This window comes from Quercus lobata, chromosome 11, assembly GCF_001633185.2.
Source record: "Quercus lobata isolate SW786 chromosome 11, ValleyOak3.0 Primary Assembly, whole genome shotgun sequence".
NCBI classification, from domain to species: Eukaryota; Viridiplantae; Streptophyta; class Magnoliopsida; order Fagales; family Fagaceae; genus Quercus; species Quercus lobata.
Window position 1 is genome coordinate 38,978,706 of NC_044914.1, and position 18,376 is coordinate 38,997,081.

Sequence of the window (18,376 nt, forward strand, 5' to 3'; positions counted from 1 at the left end):
TGGTGCGGGTTGCCAATGAAATAAAGTCATGTAATGTGAAAATTTTGTCCTCAACAAATGGCAAGCTGTTAATATATGGTGGGTAAAAAAGTGAAGTAACCTTAACATTTTAATTAAGGTTACTTCACCAAAAAATAATAATAATAAGATCCACTCTCTTGGCCAATGTAATACATTATCTATTAAAATGACCCATATTGTATCCAAAATACGAAAGTATTTTTTATTTAATAAATTTAGATACACAAAAAATTTCACACTTGCTTAAATGGCAAGCTGTTAATGGTGAGTATTGTTAGGACATATGTGATTTAATGTCGGGAACATGTGTCAATATAGAATTGGCTAATCTTTTGACAAAACGCATTTTACTTGTAATTAGGTAGATCTAGGATATGTTTAATGCTTCAAGGAACAAGATTTCAAGATTAAGTGTTAAAGTTAAGCAAGTCCGTCCAAAAAAAATGAAGAAGTGCTAGATTTTAAAGCTCAACAACTAGTATCTATCGAGGTTTAAAAAGCTGCTGAAGCCCGATGCTCGACAGCTAACTCGACAGATAAGCTATCTATCGAGATTTATGAAATTCAATTTTTCAGAGCTGATTTCAATCCAATCCGTGAATACATGTTTGGGTTTTCTTTTCTCACAACCCTAAACATATATAAAGATTGTTTTAAGGGCCATCAAAGGTTGCGCAAGTATAAAATAAAGTTGTGTTCATGTAAATTGTGACCGGAGACAGAATTTGTCTTAGTTCATTTTTCTTTTGAAGAAGCTGCTATGTTTGTACACCGTAAGATTTTGTAACCAAGGAGTTTTGTGATTTTCATCGTGTGATGAACTGAAGAACTTTGCAGCCAACATCTTTATTAAGTTGGTTAGTAAGCTGCATATTGAGATCTGTGCATCAAATTGGTTAATCATATACTGGGAGTCGTGCATTGAAAATGAGAGATTATCACTACAAAACAAGTCAAATTGGGTATTAGGGTAAGGGTTCAACTATAAGTTGGTATAAGGTCTAGGATTCCTTTACTTGTAACCGCTTGTTGTGATAATAGTGAATTCTCAGGAGTGGTGACCTTAAAATCACCCAGTGGAGTTTTTGTTGTGTAGGTTTTCCCCATTCGTAAACAAATCACCGTGTCCATTTAATTTCCACTACATTTAGTTATTTGGTGATTTGTTTGTGCTACCATGCTTATTGCATGCAAATTAAATTAATTAATTAACTTGGATAATTAATAGATTAATTCATTACAATGGGTCAATACATTCTTGGCCTATCAGGTAATAAAGTGAAATCAGTGGTGGATCTAGACCAGAGTCTATAAAAGCTTTGCAACTCAATGGTTTTGAAAAAAAGTTGTATTTGTAGTATTGTTCATTTTTATTATACGTGTAGAGACAAGATAGGTAGTCTAACTTTCATAAATGCATAATTATTCAAACATTAACTTTATTGAAATTATTAGGTTGATACACTTACATCAATAACTTCAATTCGTAACCATCGTAATTCATATATTATTCTCCCATAAAGTATATAATAAACGGTTTCTGTAATATGATATAAGGAAAATTTATGGAAACATGCAATATTTATTCACAGTGTTTCTCATCTCCAAGCAGATAACCAAATCATGCTTTCAAAGTCCCATTTTCCTGAACAATATAGAGCTTAACTTTGTTCCTTGCCAATTGATCATACTACTCCAGCCCAGCTTACTCTGATATCTTGAAATCACTAATTTGCAGGTTTTCAACTTTTTGTTTTTGATAATTACTCTGATTTCTGTTACTTATAAACTCTCCCCAATTGTATGCCCTATATTTAGCAGGGTTTTGCTCATTCGTCAACTCCTCCAAGGGTTCAACCACAGTGGAAAGTGCCGGCAGTAAGAAAAATGGATAGGAGTACCTTTCTTTTTCTGAATTCACCATTACCCTGTGCTCTACACTCTCATACTCATCATTGCTCCAAACCTGAACAATTTCCATTGCTTAAGTTAAACTAGTCAATTATAAAACCCTCTAAGAACATTTAAGCTCTAATATAGGGATAGATTATTAATTCTAATTTGGCTAGTAATTTTATCATCATTTGTTAGATACATACATGTATGGAGTGCACACAAAAAATTAATATATGAGCATTTTACACAGACTAGGATTTAAACATTGTTGATAAGACAACTTAGAACATTTTCATCCGGTGCTCTAAAATGCATTTTATCTATTTTACATTTATTGTAACACCAAATGCGTATAATGACCCCAACACCTGGAAATGCAACACTATTGAGGTTTTAACATTTTACCGGAGTAATATCTAAAAAATAAATTTCCACATTAACAAAATATATATATAGTGGTAACTGGTAAGAAAATAATGCATGAGACGTAGAATGGTAATTTACCTAAAATAGATAAAGCAATTTTTGGGTAATACAAAATGCATTTTATTTTTTATTTTATTTTTTTTGAACGTAAATGCTCTTACCCTCTTACTTCTATCAAAATTCTCACACATTTCCTGTCCTAATAATATCAGACTTAGGCTCGTAGGAGAGTATGAATTCTGATGCATTCAAGAAAAATTAACTCCAACAAAATACTCCATTCTTTTGAAAAGTACGCATGTTAGTATCATGCCGAAACTCTTCTTAAAACATAATTAGATTGAATAAATATCCCTTGGTTACAAGTATGACACTAAAGATAGCATTTAGGGTTAAATTTGATGCACAAAAATTGTTTTACACACACCTGAAAAAGTAACTAAAATCATGTCATTAATTTATGTTTTCAATTACTTTTTGGAGTGCATGTAAAATTGTGTAAACAATTTGTGTGTAATAACCATTACTTAAGCAATTAATATGGGTAAATACTATTATATACATCTTGTTACATACAAATTTACACGCACCAATAAAATGCAAAAAAAAAATTGTTCATTTTATAGGTGTGTAAACTTCCATGCATTTTTATGTGTATGTAAACTTGTGTATAATATATATAAACACCACCCTTCTTTATATATATATATATATGCATGCACCAACCTTATTTCAAGCTATATATATCAAGAGCGGCTCCATACCATAGCCAACCCAGGGGGTTCACTGATCTGGCCAAAAAACAAAAATTATATATAATTTTTCAAATATTTTTTTTTTGACCCCTAAAATAAAATTTTGAACACCCTAATCCTAAATTTTGTTTAATCCCGACTAAAATAAGCTTGAATATGATCCTCTTAGTGTTATTTCCACAATATTATTTTTACAATAATTTTACAATAAAAGTTAAGTGATAAGTTTTAATTGGTTTTTATATAGACCTACAATTGACATCACTGTTTTACATATCTTTAACAACTTGTCACCTACAATTTATTGTGAAAGTGTTGTGTCAATAGCTTTATTCTTAAAATTGCTCCTTTTTTAAAAATAAATAAACCTTCTCTCCGAACTCTTTCTTACTTTGCCATTGACCGTGGAATGAAATTATTTTTCCTTACACTTTTCTTCTTTATTAGCAAAAAATTACACCACTTTTAGCACACAAAAATTACAACACTATTGACCCTCCTTAAAAAAAATCCTAAAGCCATCGCAGATATATATATATAAGTAGGGTCCACCCCTATATGAGAGAGAGTGAGTATACACCCACAAGTAAACATGAGTTGTTATTAGGTAGTCTGGGAGTATACTCCCTCCCTCTCACAAAGGGGTAAGCCCCACCTATACACACACCTAACCTTACCTAACCTTATTGATTTAATAAGACACAAATGTGACAACTGACATGATAATTATGTTATGTATATATACACCTACAAGTAAACACAATTTGTTATTGGGGAGTTCGGGGGTATACTCTCTCCCTCTCGAACAGGGATGATACCTTAATATTGTCACCAATGTTGATGATATAAGCATCTGGGATGTGTTTGACCCGAACCCACTCTCCATTTTTTCTTCGTTTCACTTCTAATCCTGGAACACCATCTTCACCTAGGATGGTCACGGCACCACTATCCTTGTGCCGACCTAGACCAAGCGCTAAGTGAGGAAAAGGGCATATCGGATAGTAATTGAGTCGAACGTAGCTGACTTGATCTTTGAAGAAGCCATGGAACCTATCTGCTGGTAAGCCTAAGCTCAGAGCCACAAGTTCCATCAACTTGAATGCTAGTTTTTCCATCTCTTGAATATATTCTTGGCATGTTTCCCTGGGCAATGGTTAAGGGAATCCATAAAATCAAACAGAAAGAATCCCTCTAATTGGGTCTCAAACTTGACTTCAAATTTCATTGTTTTTTTAGTGAATAGATGAAAATTGTTTTTACATAACTTTTTCCATAACTCAATCAGCACTGAGTCCTACCAAATTATCTTACTTCACGCTCGATGGTAACTCATAAGGACCTTAAAAAGACTTGTCCTGAACTTCTTTATTTTTTACTTTTATTTATATATAGAAAAAATCTGATCCCACGGTGCTTATGCATGGTTGGCTTGGAGTTCTAACTTCTCCCAGTTACAATTATGAAACCATGCACACAATCACTAACATGTTAACCTTAAGAAGAGTAGTTATGAAGACTCTTCTCGGAATAAAGAAAAAAAAGAAAAAGGACTAGTTATAAAGACGCGTACATATGACAAAGATTACAGGATTAATCTAAGATTGCTTGGGCTAGAGCAAACAAGCATGTAGAAAGATTGAGGCAAAGGACTGAGGGCTTACCTAAACTCAGGTGGGTACTCAGGCCACAGATTAGTCCACCCTGCGAGTTCTTTGTCATTAGCAGGCTCATGTGAATTCGGGAATAAAGTGGGTTCCTCTATAATAAAATCAAACACCTCCTTCCAGTCCCTAACATTCTTGGTATACTCAGAGTCATAGTAACCCAACACCAGCTTCTCAGTCTTTTTCACCTTCCTCTTCTCCTCCAAACTCTGCGCAAAGAACCTCTTAGATGTTTTCTCAATCTTCTGGCGCTTCTCCAAAGGAACCCCATGGTTGATCACCTGGAAAAACCCCCAGTCTTTGCATGCATTGCCTATCTCTTTAACAAGGCCTTCAAAAGCAGAAACATCGTTGGGGGAGTGCAATGGAGAAAGATCGATTACTGGGATGCCTTCACCTTCGATGTAGGAGATTCTAGCCCTGTGTTCAGGTTCTTGGATGAAAGCTGGATCAACCTCTCCCATTTTTTTGTGATTTTGTTAGTGCAAAGAGATTGGTTTACTTTCTTGTTCTTTGTAAGAAGAGATGGTAGAGGGAGGAAGGGTGTAGGTTTTAATTTATAGCGTGAGATTGATGATTAATTATTCAGTATTTCTTGAATAAAACGTCGTGGTACTTTTTTTTTCCTTGCATAAATATTATCCTACAATTCTTGGGAGACAAGTTTGGTGATGGCTATGGAAACTTTAATTTAACAGGAAAAAACATCTCTCATTTCAAAAGGAGGGATCCTTTTCCCATTTGCTATGGGAAGAGTACAAATAACTTTCTGATATAATAATATAGGGTCAAGAAGATTAGGATAAGTATTTGATAATTTAAAAATGTTTAACGTGCTCCTATCCAAAAAAAAAAAAAAAATGTTTAACGTGCTGGTCAATTAACTTGCCCGAATTCCTTTTGGTAAAATCCAGAAGAAACATTGTTGTGTTATGAACAATAGTAAGAAAGGAATATCCACGAAATAAATTCTCAAATTTGTGAGATGTAAAAATGGAGAAAAAATATATATCAAAGAAAACAATTATACAAGACAATATTTATGTGGTTCGGCAATTTGCCTATATCTATGGAGTTGCAAGGATTTCACCATTTTTAGGGGGAAAAAAATACAAGATATCATAGTATAGTTTTCTTTTTCTATCATATGCATAGGATTCACAACGAGCTACCAAACAGGCCAAAAAATTTCCCGAGGGCAACCTATCAGCCCAAGCCTCCGCTCCATGAACTAAGACTCAGAAAATCTCTCATTAATTAAAAATCATAATAATATTATTTTGGGTCGGGTTATAATTTGAATTAAACACAACGAAACTCTACAAAATCCAACATAGTCCAATAAATATACCATATTTTATAATGTTTTATTGGCTATCATAATGATTTATTTTGTTTGGCCTACAGCAATCATTTGAGCATCACTAATTGAAGAATAACGACATCAACAAATTACATGAGGATTATAAAGTTATAAACAAAATAAAACATGGTGAAGTTGATTCTAGCATTAATTAAGTGTGATCGTACTAGGGCTTTTTACCAATGCTCTTATCATAACTTCATTGAACTTTGTTTAAGTTCAGAGTCGTATCAAAATGTATAAGCTCCTTGAAATCAAAATAATTCATAGTGTTTGCACCTTTTTCTTCTCAACATTTCATTTTTTAATCATCGGCAAGAACACTAGAAGACCCTGACGTGACCCCCTTGGATGATGCGTCATGCGGCAGATAATATTGTTTTAAGATAAGTAGCTGTCACTGTAATTACCAGGAAATTAGGCATGTTGAGTCATCACTGGCCATTCGGGGTGACCACCAAAAAGGCTTTTTTCCTCGGAAAAGGGTCCTCTACCTATGTTTTCCAAAGCCATGTCATTGTGATGTATGGATGATGGATTTTTTTTTGAATTTTTTTTATTGTAATTCAACACAAATATTGGGAGCCAATTTATGGACAAAATGTCTTTTAGAACATTTACATCTAGTTTCTAAAAATTCTCCCATTTTATTATTTCAAAAAAAAGTTGTTTTATATTATACCATACTATTTATTAAAATATTAATTTCACCACCTCATTCACTCTCTTCCTCTACACTTTCTCTCTGTCCCTCTTTCTCTTCATAAAAAACAATTAAAAAAACCCAACCACCTTTAAAATATAAAAAAATAAAAAATTTACCACCACTGTCATCAATAACCACCATCAACACAACCAAAACCACCACCATCAACCCACTCTTCCTCTCCATTTTACTATGTCTTAAAGACCACCACCACTACCACTCGCAATCCAACAAATCACTGCCACTCACATTCTACCTTAAAGCAACCAACAACCACATCAACACACTCCACTACCAGACACTCAACACCCAAATCCATAAACCTCCACAACCACAACCACAATAGACAATCAACCACCACCATCATTCACCCATCCCCACCACCACCTATGAATCGGACCCACAACACAATAGCAAACAGTGAAACCCACCCCCCACCACCAATATGGCAACACCCACCTCCACATACACACCCACAGATGACCCATAACAAAAACCCACCCCTTCACCACCACCATGGCAACCCCCACATCCACTATCATCAACACCCAACCCACCCCTTCACCACCACCATGGCAACCTCCACCTCCACCATCATCAACACCCACCACCACCGTAACCCACCACCACATCAGCCACAAACCCAACCACACACACACCCACACTCATCAAACCCACCACTACCATAGCCATCCACCACTGAAACACAATAGATCGGTAGAGATTAGACCGATCTTTGCTTCTCTATTCTGTCAACTTGGAGGCCCAACCAATCTCAACTAACCCAATACCCACGTCAGACCAAGCAAACCCAACCAAGCACACCCACGCCAATCTCAACCAACAACACCCATGCTGGACCCATGCCAAAAAAAAAAACCTAGCACCATGAGAGAGAGAGAGAGAGAAATCTATGAGAGAGGGAGTGAGTGAGGACTAAAGGAGAGAGAGAGAATCAAAGAAGAGGGAAGTGAGATCAAAGGAAGAGTAGGAGACAGAGAGACAGAGTGGGAGGAGTAGAGAGAAAAAATTAATTTAATATTATACTAGTTGCTACAATTCGTTATACAAGTAAGATAGTACTGTAACACTATTATAAAATTCCCCAACATATACCATTTACAAGACCCAATGCAAATGCTCTTACGAAGGGAAATGTCTTAATTTATTATCAATTTGTATTAAAAAGGAAATGGGTCAGGCACTCAATTTCTCCAATTATAAGCCCATATAATATGTGAAAACTATAAGTGGGTTAGGCAATGAAAAAGGTTATTTGATGGCAACTTTTACAAAAGATTAGTCTCACCAGTTTTTGCACACAATAAGTACAACATTATTTTTTTTTTCTTTTTTCTCCCTCTTGGTAATATGACACCATTATGATATATTAGGTACTAATCATTCGTTTACAAAATAGCTTGACCTTATAAAAATCGAGCAAGTTCTCCACCACAAACGACGGATTAGCAAAAGCAACATAATCAATATATTGAGAGTCACTGAATTTAGCTAGTACATTAGCACACTAGTAGCTTCCTTGAAGATGTGTTGAGTCATCTAGCTTGTGAAGTTCCTCGTTAGGGTCCTACAATCATTTGGAAGGGGTTTCATCATGATGTTGATATATGAGTTAGAAATAGCATGCACAATGCAATGATAAACACTCTGAAGTTTAAATTAGTATTATGAAGGATCAATTACTAAAATGAAGCTTTTGTGTTTTGAGTTTCATACCCTCAGTAATGTTGTTGGAGGGCGGGGGGGTTAATATCTCAATTAGCAGATGCTTGACATTAGGAATTCATCATTGCTTTAACATGCAACTTTCAATGAATGTGACAAGCCCCCATTTGTTTTACCAGTCTATGCATGCTTCCAAAATGGTTGGGACTCCCGTCAAGGGCACATGCCACATCGCATTAAATGATACGTGAGTTGTTTGGCGTAATAAACGCTATTATGACTGATTAGACTTCTTGATTCGCTTTTTGTGAGTTTATTTAGATTGGCATGGTGAACAACATATCAAGATGATTTATAGACTGGGCACATATGCCAGTCTTCAACCTAATTGACAAGTGTTAACAATGAAGTTACAATCTTGCCCATGTATCTTATATTAATCCCCCATGCTACCATTCTCAAATTTATTAAAGCAGTAGTCAAAAATCCAAGCAATGTGTTGTTGTTGCTTGTTGGTATACAATAACAATAATGATTGTAGCTAGTCTTGTCACTTCATACTTCATGCATACCTATCATTTTTGTTTGTGAGAGGCATGGGACTTTGGGCTTTTTCTTTTCAGCTAATGAAGACAATTATTGTACTAGTTCAAGCTCCAGTTATACACCTTCCCCCCCCCCCCCCCCCCCCCCTTTCTCCTCTAGAAAATTTAAGCTTTCTAGGGCTATATTCATTTTGGCCATTTGATCTACAAAATTCTCTAACCTCTTTGCAACTCTCTCCCATTAGTTTACAATCTTTGCCATCTTACCGCTCTATACATTCTTTGTCAATAGCTTCCCCTTCCTTGTAAGTCCTTTCTTCCCCTCTCTTCTTGTTATTCCAAAGGTCTTTAGCTTATAGATAGGGAAGTATACTAAGTATCTACATTACCCTACTACAATGGCTATTTTTCGATATGCATGCACCACCCTTGATGATGTTAATGTGTGGTACAACCTTTCTTGAAACTCAATACAAGTCGAAAGCAATAAGCTCTTTTTGCCTATTGTGGCTGTTATTGAGGGCGGAGTCTAATTCCCCCTTCACCCTTTATTGGTGAATTTCCTTCACCATTTAAGGTTGTGTCTTTCCAAGTTACCCCTATTGTATATTAGAAAAACTCAATTGTTGCCTTGGTACAAACCTAGGGGTCTTCAAGATCATAAACAACTACATTGTGACCAAAACTACCAAAGTTTAGTACCCCTAGCAAAGGGATATTAAGATCAACAGCCTGCAAGAAATTTCTCATAGTGTTCGATAGATGACACGATGAGGTAACACCTCTTCGATGAGATGGAGTCTTAGGTTCAAGATACTTAAACCGTTAAATAACTAATACTGTTCATATTATAGCTTGTGCTGTTACTAACACTGACCTTGCTTTGTACAAATCTAATGGCTCGAAAGGTCAAGAAGCCTTTGGTGAACTTGGCAGGTCTAAGAATCGTCTACTATAGTGCAAGCACTGTTCGATATCAACTTATAGCCAAATAAAAAATCTTACCCCTTATGGCTACATAACCTACACTAGTAGCAACTTTTTTCACAATCGTCCTACCCCTCTTTTTTACAGCAAATTATTTGTTCTTCTCCCATTTCATTTACAATGTAAACTTTAATTAATGATTCCAACATAATTCATTAAGTTGAATGTTTTCATTATACATACATACATACATACATATACACATATACATAAAAATATACCTAAATATGTATATGTATAAACATATTAATATATTATGGATTGTCCTACAAGTTTAAACACTTAGGAAATGGTAAATTCAATTATTTAACCTTAATTATAACATTTCCCTTCATGCGTGGGTCCAAACTCCCTCTTATTAAATTAGGCCCAACACATTGGATTTTTAACATTTTAAACGAAAGTGAGAATAGACAAGAATTGAACTTAATTTATTTCACTTTGATACCATGATAAATTACCAATTATCTCAAAAATTTAAGCTATTAGGAAATGTAAGTCATTGCCATAGAATTAAAACCTATTAAAGAATTCCTGACAGAAACTATGAAAGTTTTATATATGTGTGTGTGTGTGTGTGTGTGTGTGTGTGCGGGCGCGTGTGCATCTGCGTGTGTAAGGATCGACCTATTTTGGAAGACCTATTGTCAATTTAATAGACGTAAGATCATAGGATAAGAATTTCCAATTGTTAAAGAAAAAATTTTTAAATAAAAAAATAAAAAGCATAAGAAGTTCCAATTGTTGAAGAAATATTGAGAAGGCCCATTGCAAAACAAACAGGTGAAATTGATCAATTCCATAAATCCTTGTTTTTCATGAAAATTTCAATGCTAATCCCTCTCTTCCCCACCCCCAAAATAAATATCATATTTAAAATTAAGAGTAAATGCAATCTCTTTCTTCTTCTCCTTTCACCTTGTCCTCAGCGGCAAAGCCAACCACCAAATCCAAACTTCTCCAAATTAGTAGCACCTAAGAATTTTCCACGACTTCAAACTACGACTCATCCAAAAAAATAATTGTGTGCAAATATATAAATTTTATGTTATTTTAAAAAAAAAAACAAAACAAAAAACAAAATTAACTAGAACCTAGAGGGTAACTTACCAACAAAAATTGATACAACAGTTCAACTTAAGGTTCCTCAAAATACGAGAACCAAAATATGGGCGGTTTCAAAATGTATATAAGGAACGCAGTGTATTCTTCTATCTTTCATATTGTCAATATATCTTTATATTCATATATATTTTAAAAACATATGTATAACCTTGAAGATTTTAATCATATGTATATATTCATATGTTTATGGTTAAAAATTCCTTTTGAAAATTGAAATTGTGGAATGCACTTTTATGTCTTCAGCGGCACTGCATTTTTTTTTTTTTTGTGGCATGGGGATTACTAGTTTTGTGCATTGTCCAAAAGTTTTGTGCTCATTGTCTACAAGTTTTATGCAAACAACCTCAATTGAATAGATCTACTAGGTTTAAACCCAAAGCCAGGTCTAAATATTTTGTGAACAAAACAAAGTTTTTCTCCAAACTAGTTTGGAGAAAAACCCTACATATATCTTTATATTGAGTGTAAATTTTGAAAATCTAACCGTTGGATTGAATGTTTTTATTATATATTTCATGCTTGAAAAATTTTCAAGAAAATCAAAGATCAATTTCTATGTCATCAAAGAAATGTTAAAATTTCAAATTTTTGTAATCTTAAATTATGTATAAAAATGAAGTATATTGATCGAATAGTAAATAATATCCGATTTGAATGAAATTTGATTTGCATGTTAAGAACATAAGGAACATGAAATTCAATAGTTAGATTTTCAAAATTCACACTTAAAAAAATAAATACATGAGAAGTTTGAAGAGTTTCTCTCCAAATTAGTTTAGAGAGAAATTTTGTTCATGAAGTTAATGGCCCAAAGATTGCAGGAGAGGAAGTCAAGCCCTTAAATTTTTATTTTTACTTTTTTCACTTCAAAAGGAATGCAATATGGTAATAGATTAAAGCTCGTTTCTTTCTTTTGACATACAAAAGAAGAAGAAAATCAAAGCATGAAACAGGGTAGGTATAGGGTTACCCCATAGTATAACACATTAATGAGCATGACATGATATATAAATTCATATGCTTGCTAATGTAACGAGCATATAAATATAAAATATGGAGTACAAGGAAGTACAATCCATATCCACTTTAGCGTTTGGATAAAGGAATGTGATTTATCATTTGTGCATGTGTTTAGTACTGCCAAGGAAAATTGTTCAACTACATTAAAACATGTGGCCAATCCTAATTAATTTGCTGAGAATCCACAATTGATTAAAAATTTTTGAAAGTTGAGACTAAGTGTCCGTTTGAGATTCGCTTATTTTGCTAAAACTGAAAATTTTTTGCTGAAAGTATTGTAAATAAAGGTAAAAGTTAACTGAAATAGTACAGTGGAACCCATGAATAGTACTAAAAAGTGCAGTGAGACTTATGAATAATACTAAAAATAAGCTGAATAGTAAAATAAGTTGACAAAAATAATTCATGCCAAACGCACACTACGATTTGATTGTTGTTATTATTGTTATTATTAGGTTCTAAAAATTTAGAACAATTGGCAAATCGTGAACTCAAACTTGTTTAGATATAGATCTTAGAGTCTATAGGGTATATTAGATAATGCTCAAGGAAGCTACAGGTTCAAGAAAACAAAACTTGTCAAGCTCGACCGATTGAGAAGAAGGTTCGACCAATCAAACTACGAATTTGCAAATTTTAATTTCAGCCCATCAGCCCATTAAACCCAATAAGTGATTAGGGTTTTAGATCTAATTCACTTAATATTTAAAGGAAACCCTAAGGCACATTTTGTTATGACTTTGGAGCTTCTCTTTTGAGATCTAAAAAGTTCCAGAAATCTTTCTACACACAATTTGAACCGATAGACCTAAAGTTGCTACATACCAATCATCAAAGGTACAGGATCTAAACTTTCAAGGGTGGTCTTGGAGTCATAGACTAGAGGTCTATGTGGGAGATCTAAAGTGTGAACTAGAGGTTCATGTGAGAGCATATCCACATCAAACAAGTTTGAGGAGTTCATAGCTTAACTGTGTTAGATTTACTACGAATTGGTAAATCTCAATTTGATATAGTGGATTGTTCTCTTTGGATTGTTCCCCCCAGGTTTTTTACCTTGAAACAAGTTGTTTCATTAGTTTTCATGGGTCATCACATCTTGTGTTATTTAGTTTTCCGTTGTGCATGTTATATTTGATGAATGTTTAACCTAAATTTGAATAATTAACCTAAGTAAGAACTTGGCTAATAAATTATATTAAACATATTGTGTTTTCGAGGGGCCTAAAACTTAACCGTTATTATTGTATCGATACACATGGCATAACTTGAACCCAAGATGCAGAGTGAGAACTAAGTCTGACTTTTTTTTTTCCCCTCTAATACAATAGGATTTAAACTTATAATATTCACTCAATGATAATTATCTTTTACCATTAAGTCAATATATTAAAAAAAATTATTTTTTTGCTAAATTACAAATTGTATCCTTTAAATTTGGTGAATTATCATTTGTGTTGCTTATGTTTCATTTTTACCATTTGAGTCCTTAAAATTTATATTTGTTATTAACATTAGTCCTTTCATCTATAAAATCTGTTAACTGTTTTTTTTTTTTTTAATACTAAGAAATTACTAAAATTTTATTTTAAAAAATTACTAAAATGTCAATTTAGTATTAAAACTCTTCTTTTAATGATAATTCACTAAACTTACTTAAAGGGTAGAAATTGTATTCTTTTTAAAAAATTAAATGAAATCTTATTAATTTATTAGTATTAAAATGTATTTTTTTTAAATAGTTAATAGAGTACTAATGTTGACAACAAACATAAATTTGAACTTTGGAGATGATAAAATTAAACTTTAGAGGGAAAAAATGACAAATCACCGAGTTCAAAAAGTCTAATTTGTATTTAAATATTTTTTATTTGTTCAATTTTATCAATTGAACTAATTTGAACCCAAGCCACAGAAAATTTGTCTACACCAATTAAATTCTTCTGTGCTAGTTACGTAAAATTTACTAATTTATAAGCAAAGATAAGAGTTAAACGCATTCTTGCTAAATTTATAACAATCACCCAATTTTCCTTTTGTGTTAATCTCAGTCCAACGCAACTGCTAAATTTGGTTTTACATATTTGAATTTCAGCCTATTATCCTGTCAGTCTAAATTTGGTTTTACATACACATGCCATTCAAGTCGGACTCTGGAAAATTTTCACTAAAAAGGTGAAAACAGTGGACCATTTGTTTCTGGAAAAAATGTGTGGAATGATTTTGTTTGATCCTAAAGTAGGACTTAAAAGATTTCTTGGTGTAAAAGGTCAGTTTGATTTGGAGCTTCCACTTCAAAATTCTTATTGAAATTGGGCTAAACAAAACACTTCAAAACAGAAAGATATACATCCAGAAATAAGTTACAGGATAACCAATATGAGTCTTTTGATATGTATCCACAGCCTGAGACTCTTTATTTATTAGCATGTCAAATGCAAGAATTTAAAACAACCCATTCTTGCTAGTAGATTTATAAACCTTACACTGCCACAATTACTCTTATATTCTAAAATGAGAAATTTGGATGTTTTCCACGTCTTGCTTCTTGAAATCACTTCGGTTTCTATTGGCAACAAATTTTCCCCAGTTGAATTCTCTGTATTTGGCATGGTCCTGTTCATTGACTAGCTCCTCTAGAGGCTTCACCATGGTATAATGGGCTGGGAAGAAGAAGAATGGAATAGACAGTCTTGCCTTGGTAGAATTCACCACCACCCTGTGCTCCACACTCTCATACTTGTCATTGCTCCAAACCTATATAAACACCACCATTATCTCACTATTTATATAAATCCCGTGTCCATTAATAAACAGACATAATGGTCAATATTTGATACTAACTCCAATAGGAATGGAAGGGTAACATTTGTTGAACAACAAATGAATTTGGACTAGAAATGATGGGGTGGGGTTGGTTCCTTTGTGCAAATCATTGGTATGTGATCAATTTCAAGTTCTTTGTGTTAATGGCTCATTAATTTGCACAAGGATCACATAATGAATTTCTACATTTTTTATTGGTAATTAAACATAACTCACACACCTAGATAGGGTAAGAGATGCATCTAATCATATGTTTAAAAGATCACCCTGTATGATAGATTCACACATTACCACCTATGATACATAACATAAATTAAATTTTGACAGAACGTTCAAAGTTCATGAATAGTACCTGAACAGCATCACCAATATTAATGATATAGGCATCTGGGATAGGCTTAACGGGAATCCACTCTCCATCTGATTTCCGCCTCACTTCGAGTCCCCCAACATCATCTTGTGCAAGGACACTTAAGGCGCCGCCATCTTTATGGCGGCCAACACCAAGAGCTAGGTGGGGGGAAGGGCATGGAGGATAGTAGTTGAACCGGAGAAAGCTGGTTTGGTCCTTGAAGAAGACCTTTAGCCGATCTTCTGGTAAGCCTAAACTCAGGGAAATAAGTTCCAATAACTTGAAACCCAGCTTTTCTACTTCTCGGCCATACTCCTCACATATTTCCCTGGAAATATCAAGTACATTACACAAAAATTAATCCCCACAAAATGGAATTTTATTTAACTTCCAAGACAGAATTAAGTGAACAATGGCTAATAAAATTTAATACAAAAACAAAAAAGTAGCAAAAAGATTCCCCCCCCCCTTTTTTATTTTCTGGGTATAGTAAGTAAATCAGAATTTAGAAGGTTAACATGGCTTAGTGCCTAATAAACAAATTCCCTGGTATAGGATATGAGAACAGAACATGAATCTGCAATGCCAATTGGAAATGTTGTTGCCAACAAAATTCTTTTTGCTACTTAATATGATTTTGGACCAAAATCTTGGAGGTTCAAACCAGCTTTGTGCACAAACCTAGACTGCAGAATGTCAATCCCATGTGGCCATTAGCACTGTTAGAGGCCTACCATGTTCTGGACTTAGACATTTTGACATGGCTCTATAAATTTTAATCTCTCTCTTGATGTAAAAAATTGCAGACAACCAACGTAATCCATGATTTTGTAGAAATTCACAATTGATTTATGAAAAGTTAACAAATTGGTAGAACTCTGGAATTATCTATTTCTCCCTTTCATAAATCCACCAATAATTATTAACAGAATTTTCGACCAGATGTACCTATATCTCCTCAAATTCTATTTGCATTCAATTTTTTTCTTTATTCGGACAAATAACAATTATTCTCAGTTCAACCAAATCACCTTGATCAAAAAAAAAAATTGACATACTTTTTGCTACTTCATATAACACATGCATGTTACCTAGGATAAGCAAATTAAAGTACCTGGACTCTTTCATTGAATAAAATAAATAAATAAGTACCTGAACTCGGGCGGGTACTGAGGCCACTGATTGGTCAAAACTCTAATTCCCTCATCATCAGGTTCATGCGAGGCTGGTACCTCTGTGGGATCATGGGCCAAAAAATCAAACACCTCCTTCCAGTCCCTAACGTTTTTAGTGTGCTCACTATCATGGTACCCCATGGGATACAAAGCGTCCCTTTGCACCTTCCTCTTCTCCTCAAAAGACCCAGCAAAGAATTCCTTAGCCACAGCCTCTACTTTTCTGAGAAGCTCAGCTGGGACTCCATGGTTGATCACCTGGAAGAACCCCCAGGTCTGGCATGCACTGCCAATCTCAGAGATGAGTTGTTGGTCACTGTTTTCAGAGTTGAGCACACTGGAGAGGTCAAGAACTGGGATTTCATCAGTTACCTCGATGGGCTTGAGCTTTGGCCTGTGGTCAATGGGTTGTATGAAAGCTGAGTCTACCTCTCCCATGGCTGAAACTCAATGACAAAGAAATGTGATGGGTATTTTTCCTTTTGTTGATTTTATAACAAAAGCAGAGCCTATGATTGGTGGTATTAGGTGGTGTTTTATTTTGACCTTGTCAAAATGTTATTTGCTAGAATCTTCTTTGTTCTTATGTAGTGATGAGGCAAATTATATAGATAAGAATGGTTTTTTCTTTGCTCAATTTTTTAGCATTCTATCGATTTGTTCTTTGTAGTATTTTGGTATTGGTGTGTAGAAAGATATTAATTCCGTACTATATTATGTGTGTCCTTTAGAATTATGCTCGTATTTTACTTTCTTTTTTTTTTTTTGGATCTTTAATTTTAGATTCATTGAATGTAGACTTTTCATGGGTGAAGGAAAAGGATTGGTTAGATTAATGAAGCTGGACAGTTTGGAAGATTGTGATTGCATGGATGGCAAGTGTTTCAGCGCTGTCTGAAAAAAGACAATGAAAAAAAATTTCTACTCCTACCATAAATACACTCACAATTTTTGCTACAATCCTCTCTTACTTGCCAGCAGATAACTCGCTGCCTATTACTTTCAGACAAACCCCTTTTTTTTCTTTTTTCTTTTTTTACCAATCACACTCAGTCACACAAAGAATTATGGCAAAAGTTATACATTTTTTGTGTTATTAAAATAAATAAAAAAATAAAAAGTAGGCAGTGAAAAATAGTACTATTCCCACCCGCCTACGGGTAGCGTATTTTGAACATGACGGAGCAAAGTGGGAAGCTGGTGGGAACGTCGTCTCTCATGGTTGGTGAGATTTTGAAAAGAAAACTATCACTAATGCTTTCTTATGACTTTTGTTATTGTAATCCTTATCTTACGCCTAATTGTACTTTTCCAGTCAAACTTGGGTTTTAATTAATTTTTTTTTTTTAATAATCAGTAATACTTATTAGAACACACATATATAAACTCCAAAATTAAGGAAATTTTGAATTTGATGTCCATTAGAAACACAAAGGTAGGTGGATTGACTATAATTATCGTTAATTTTGCAAATATTCCAAACCAAGTTTTTAGAAGTCAATTAGATTTTTATAAATAATTTTATTTTATTGGAACAATCTACTAATCTAGATAAAAGATTGTTGTAAATAATTCAATTTCACTGGGACAAGTTAGAAGATAAATATAATCAACCTGTCACAACTCACAAGATACTTCTATTATTTTGTTCTTTTTTTAATATATATATATATATATATATATATATTCTCTGTCACTCATTTTCATCCACTTTCACTTGTTTCATCAATATTAATAATTGATGTAGAATTGTTCACATTTTGAAACATAAAAATGAATAATAATTTATAAATAAAAAAGTGTAAAAGTATCATTGCCTCTTTTAA

The 18,376-nt window shown here is 33.7% G+C and overlaps 2 protein-coding genes across 2 annotated transcripts; both read right to left on the reverse strand.

Annotated features, from left to right (window-relative positions):
- Positions 1 to 1,726: 1,726 nt before the first annotated feature.
- Positions 1,727 to 5,245, reverse strand: LOC115967345 (protein DMR6-LIKE OXYGENASE 2-like). The gene is made up of 3 exons (XM_031086422.1): positions 4,763 to 5,245; positions 3,917 to 4,244; positions 1,727 to 1,987 (listed from the first exon to the last, which is right to left on the reverse strand). The coding sequence occupies exons 1-3, from the start codon at positions 5,227 to 5,229 to the stop codon at positions 1,727 to 1,729; spliced, it is 1,056 nt and encodes a 351-aa protein (XP_030942282.1). The 5' UTR covers positions 5,230 to 5,245.
- Positions 5,246 to 14,484: 9,239 nt separating this feature from the next.
- Positions 14,485 to 17,231, reverse strand: LOC115969579 (protein DMR6-LIKE OXYGENASE 1-like). The gene is made up of 3 exons (XM_031089255.1): positions 16,528 to 17,231; positions 15,376 to 15,703; positions 14,485 to 14,954 (listed from the first exon to the last, which is right to left on the reverse strand). Exons 1-3 carry the CDS (start codon positions 16,986 to 16,988, stop codon positions 14,700 to 14,702), a joined length of 1,044 nt encoding a protein of 347 aa, XP_030945115.1. The 5' UTR covers positions 16,989 to 17,231; the 3' UTR covers positions 14,485 to 14,699.
- Between the last annotated feature and the right edge of the window lie 1,145 nt (positions 17,232 to 18,376).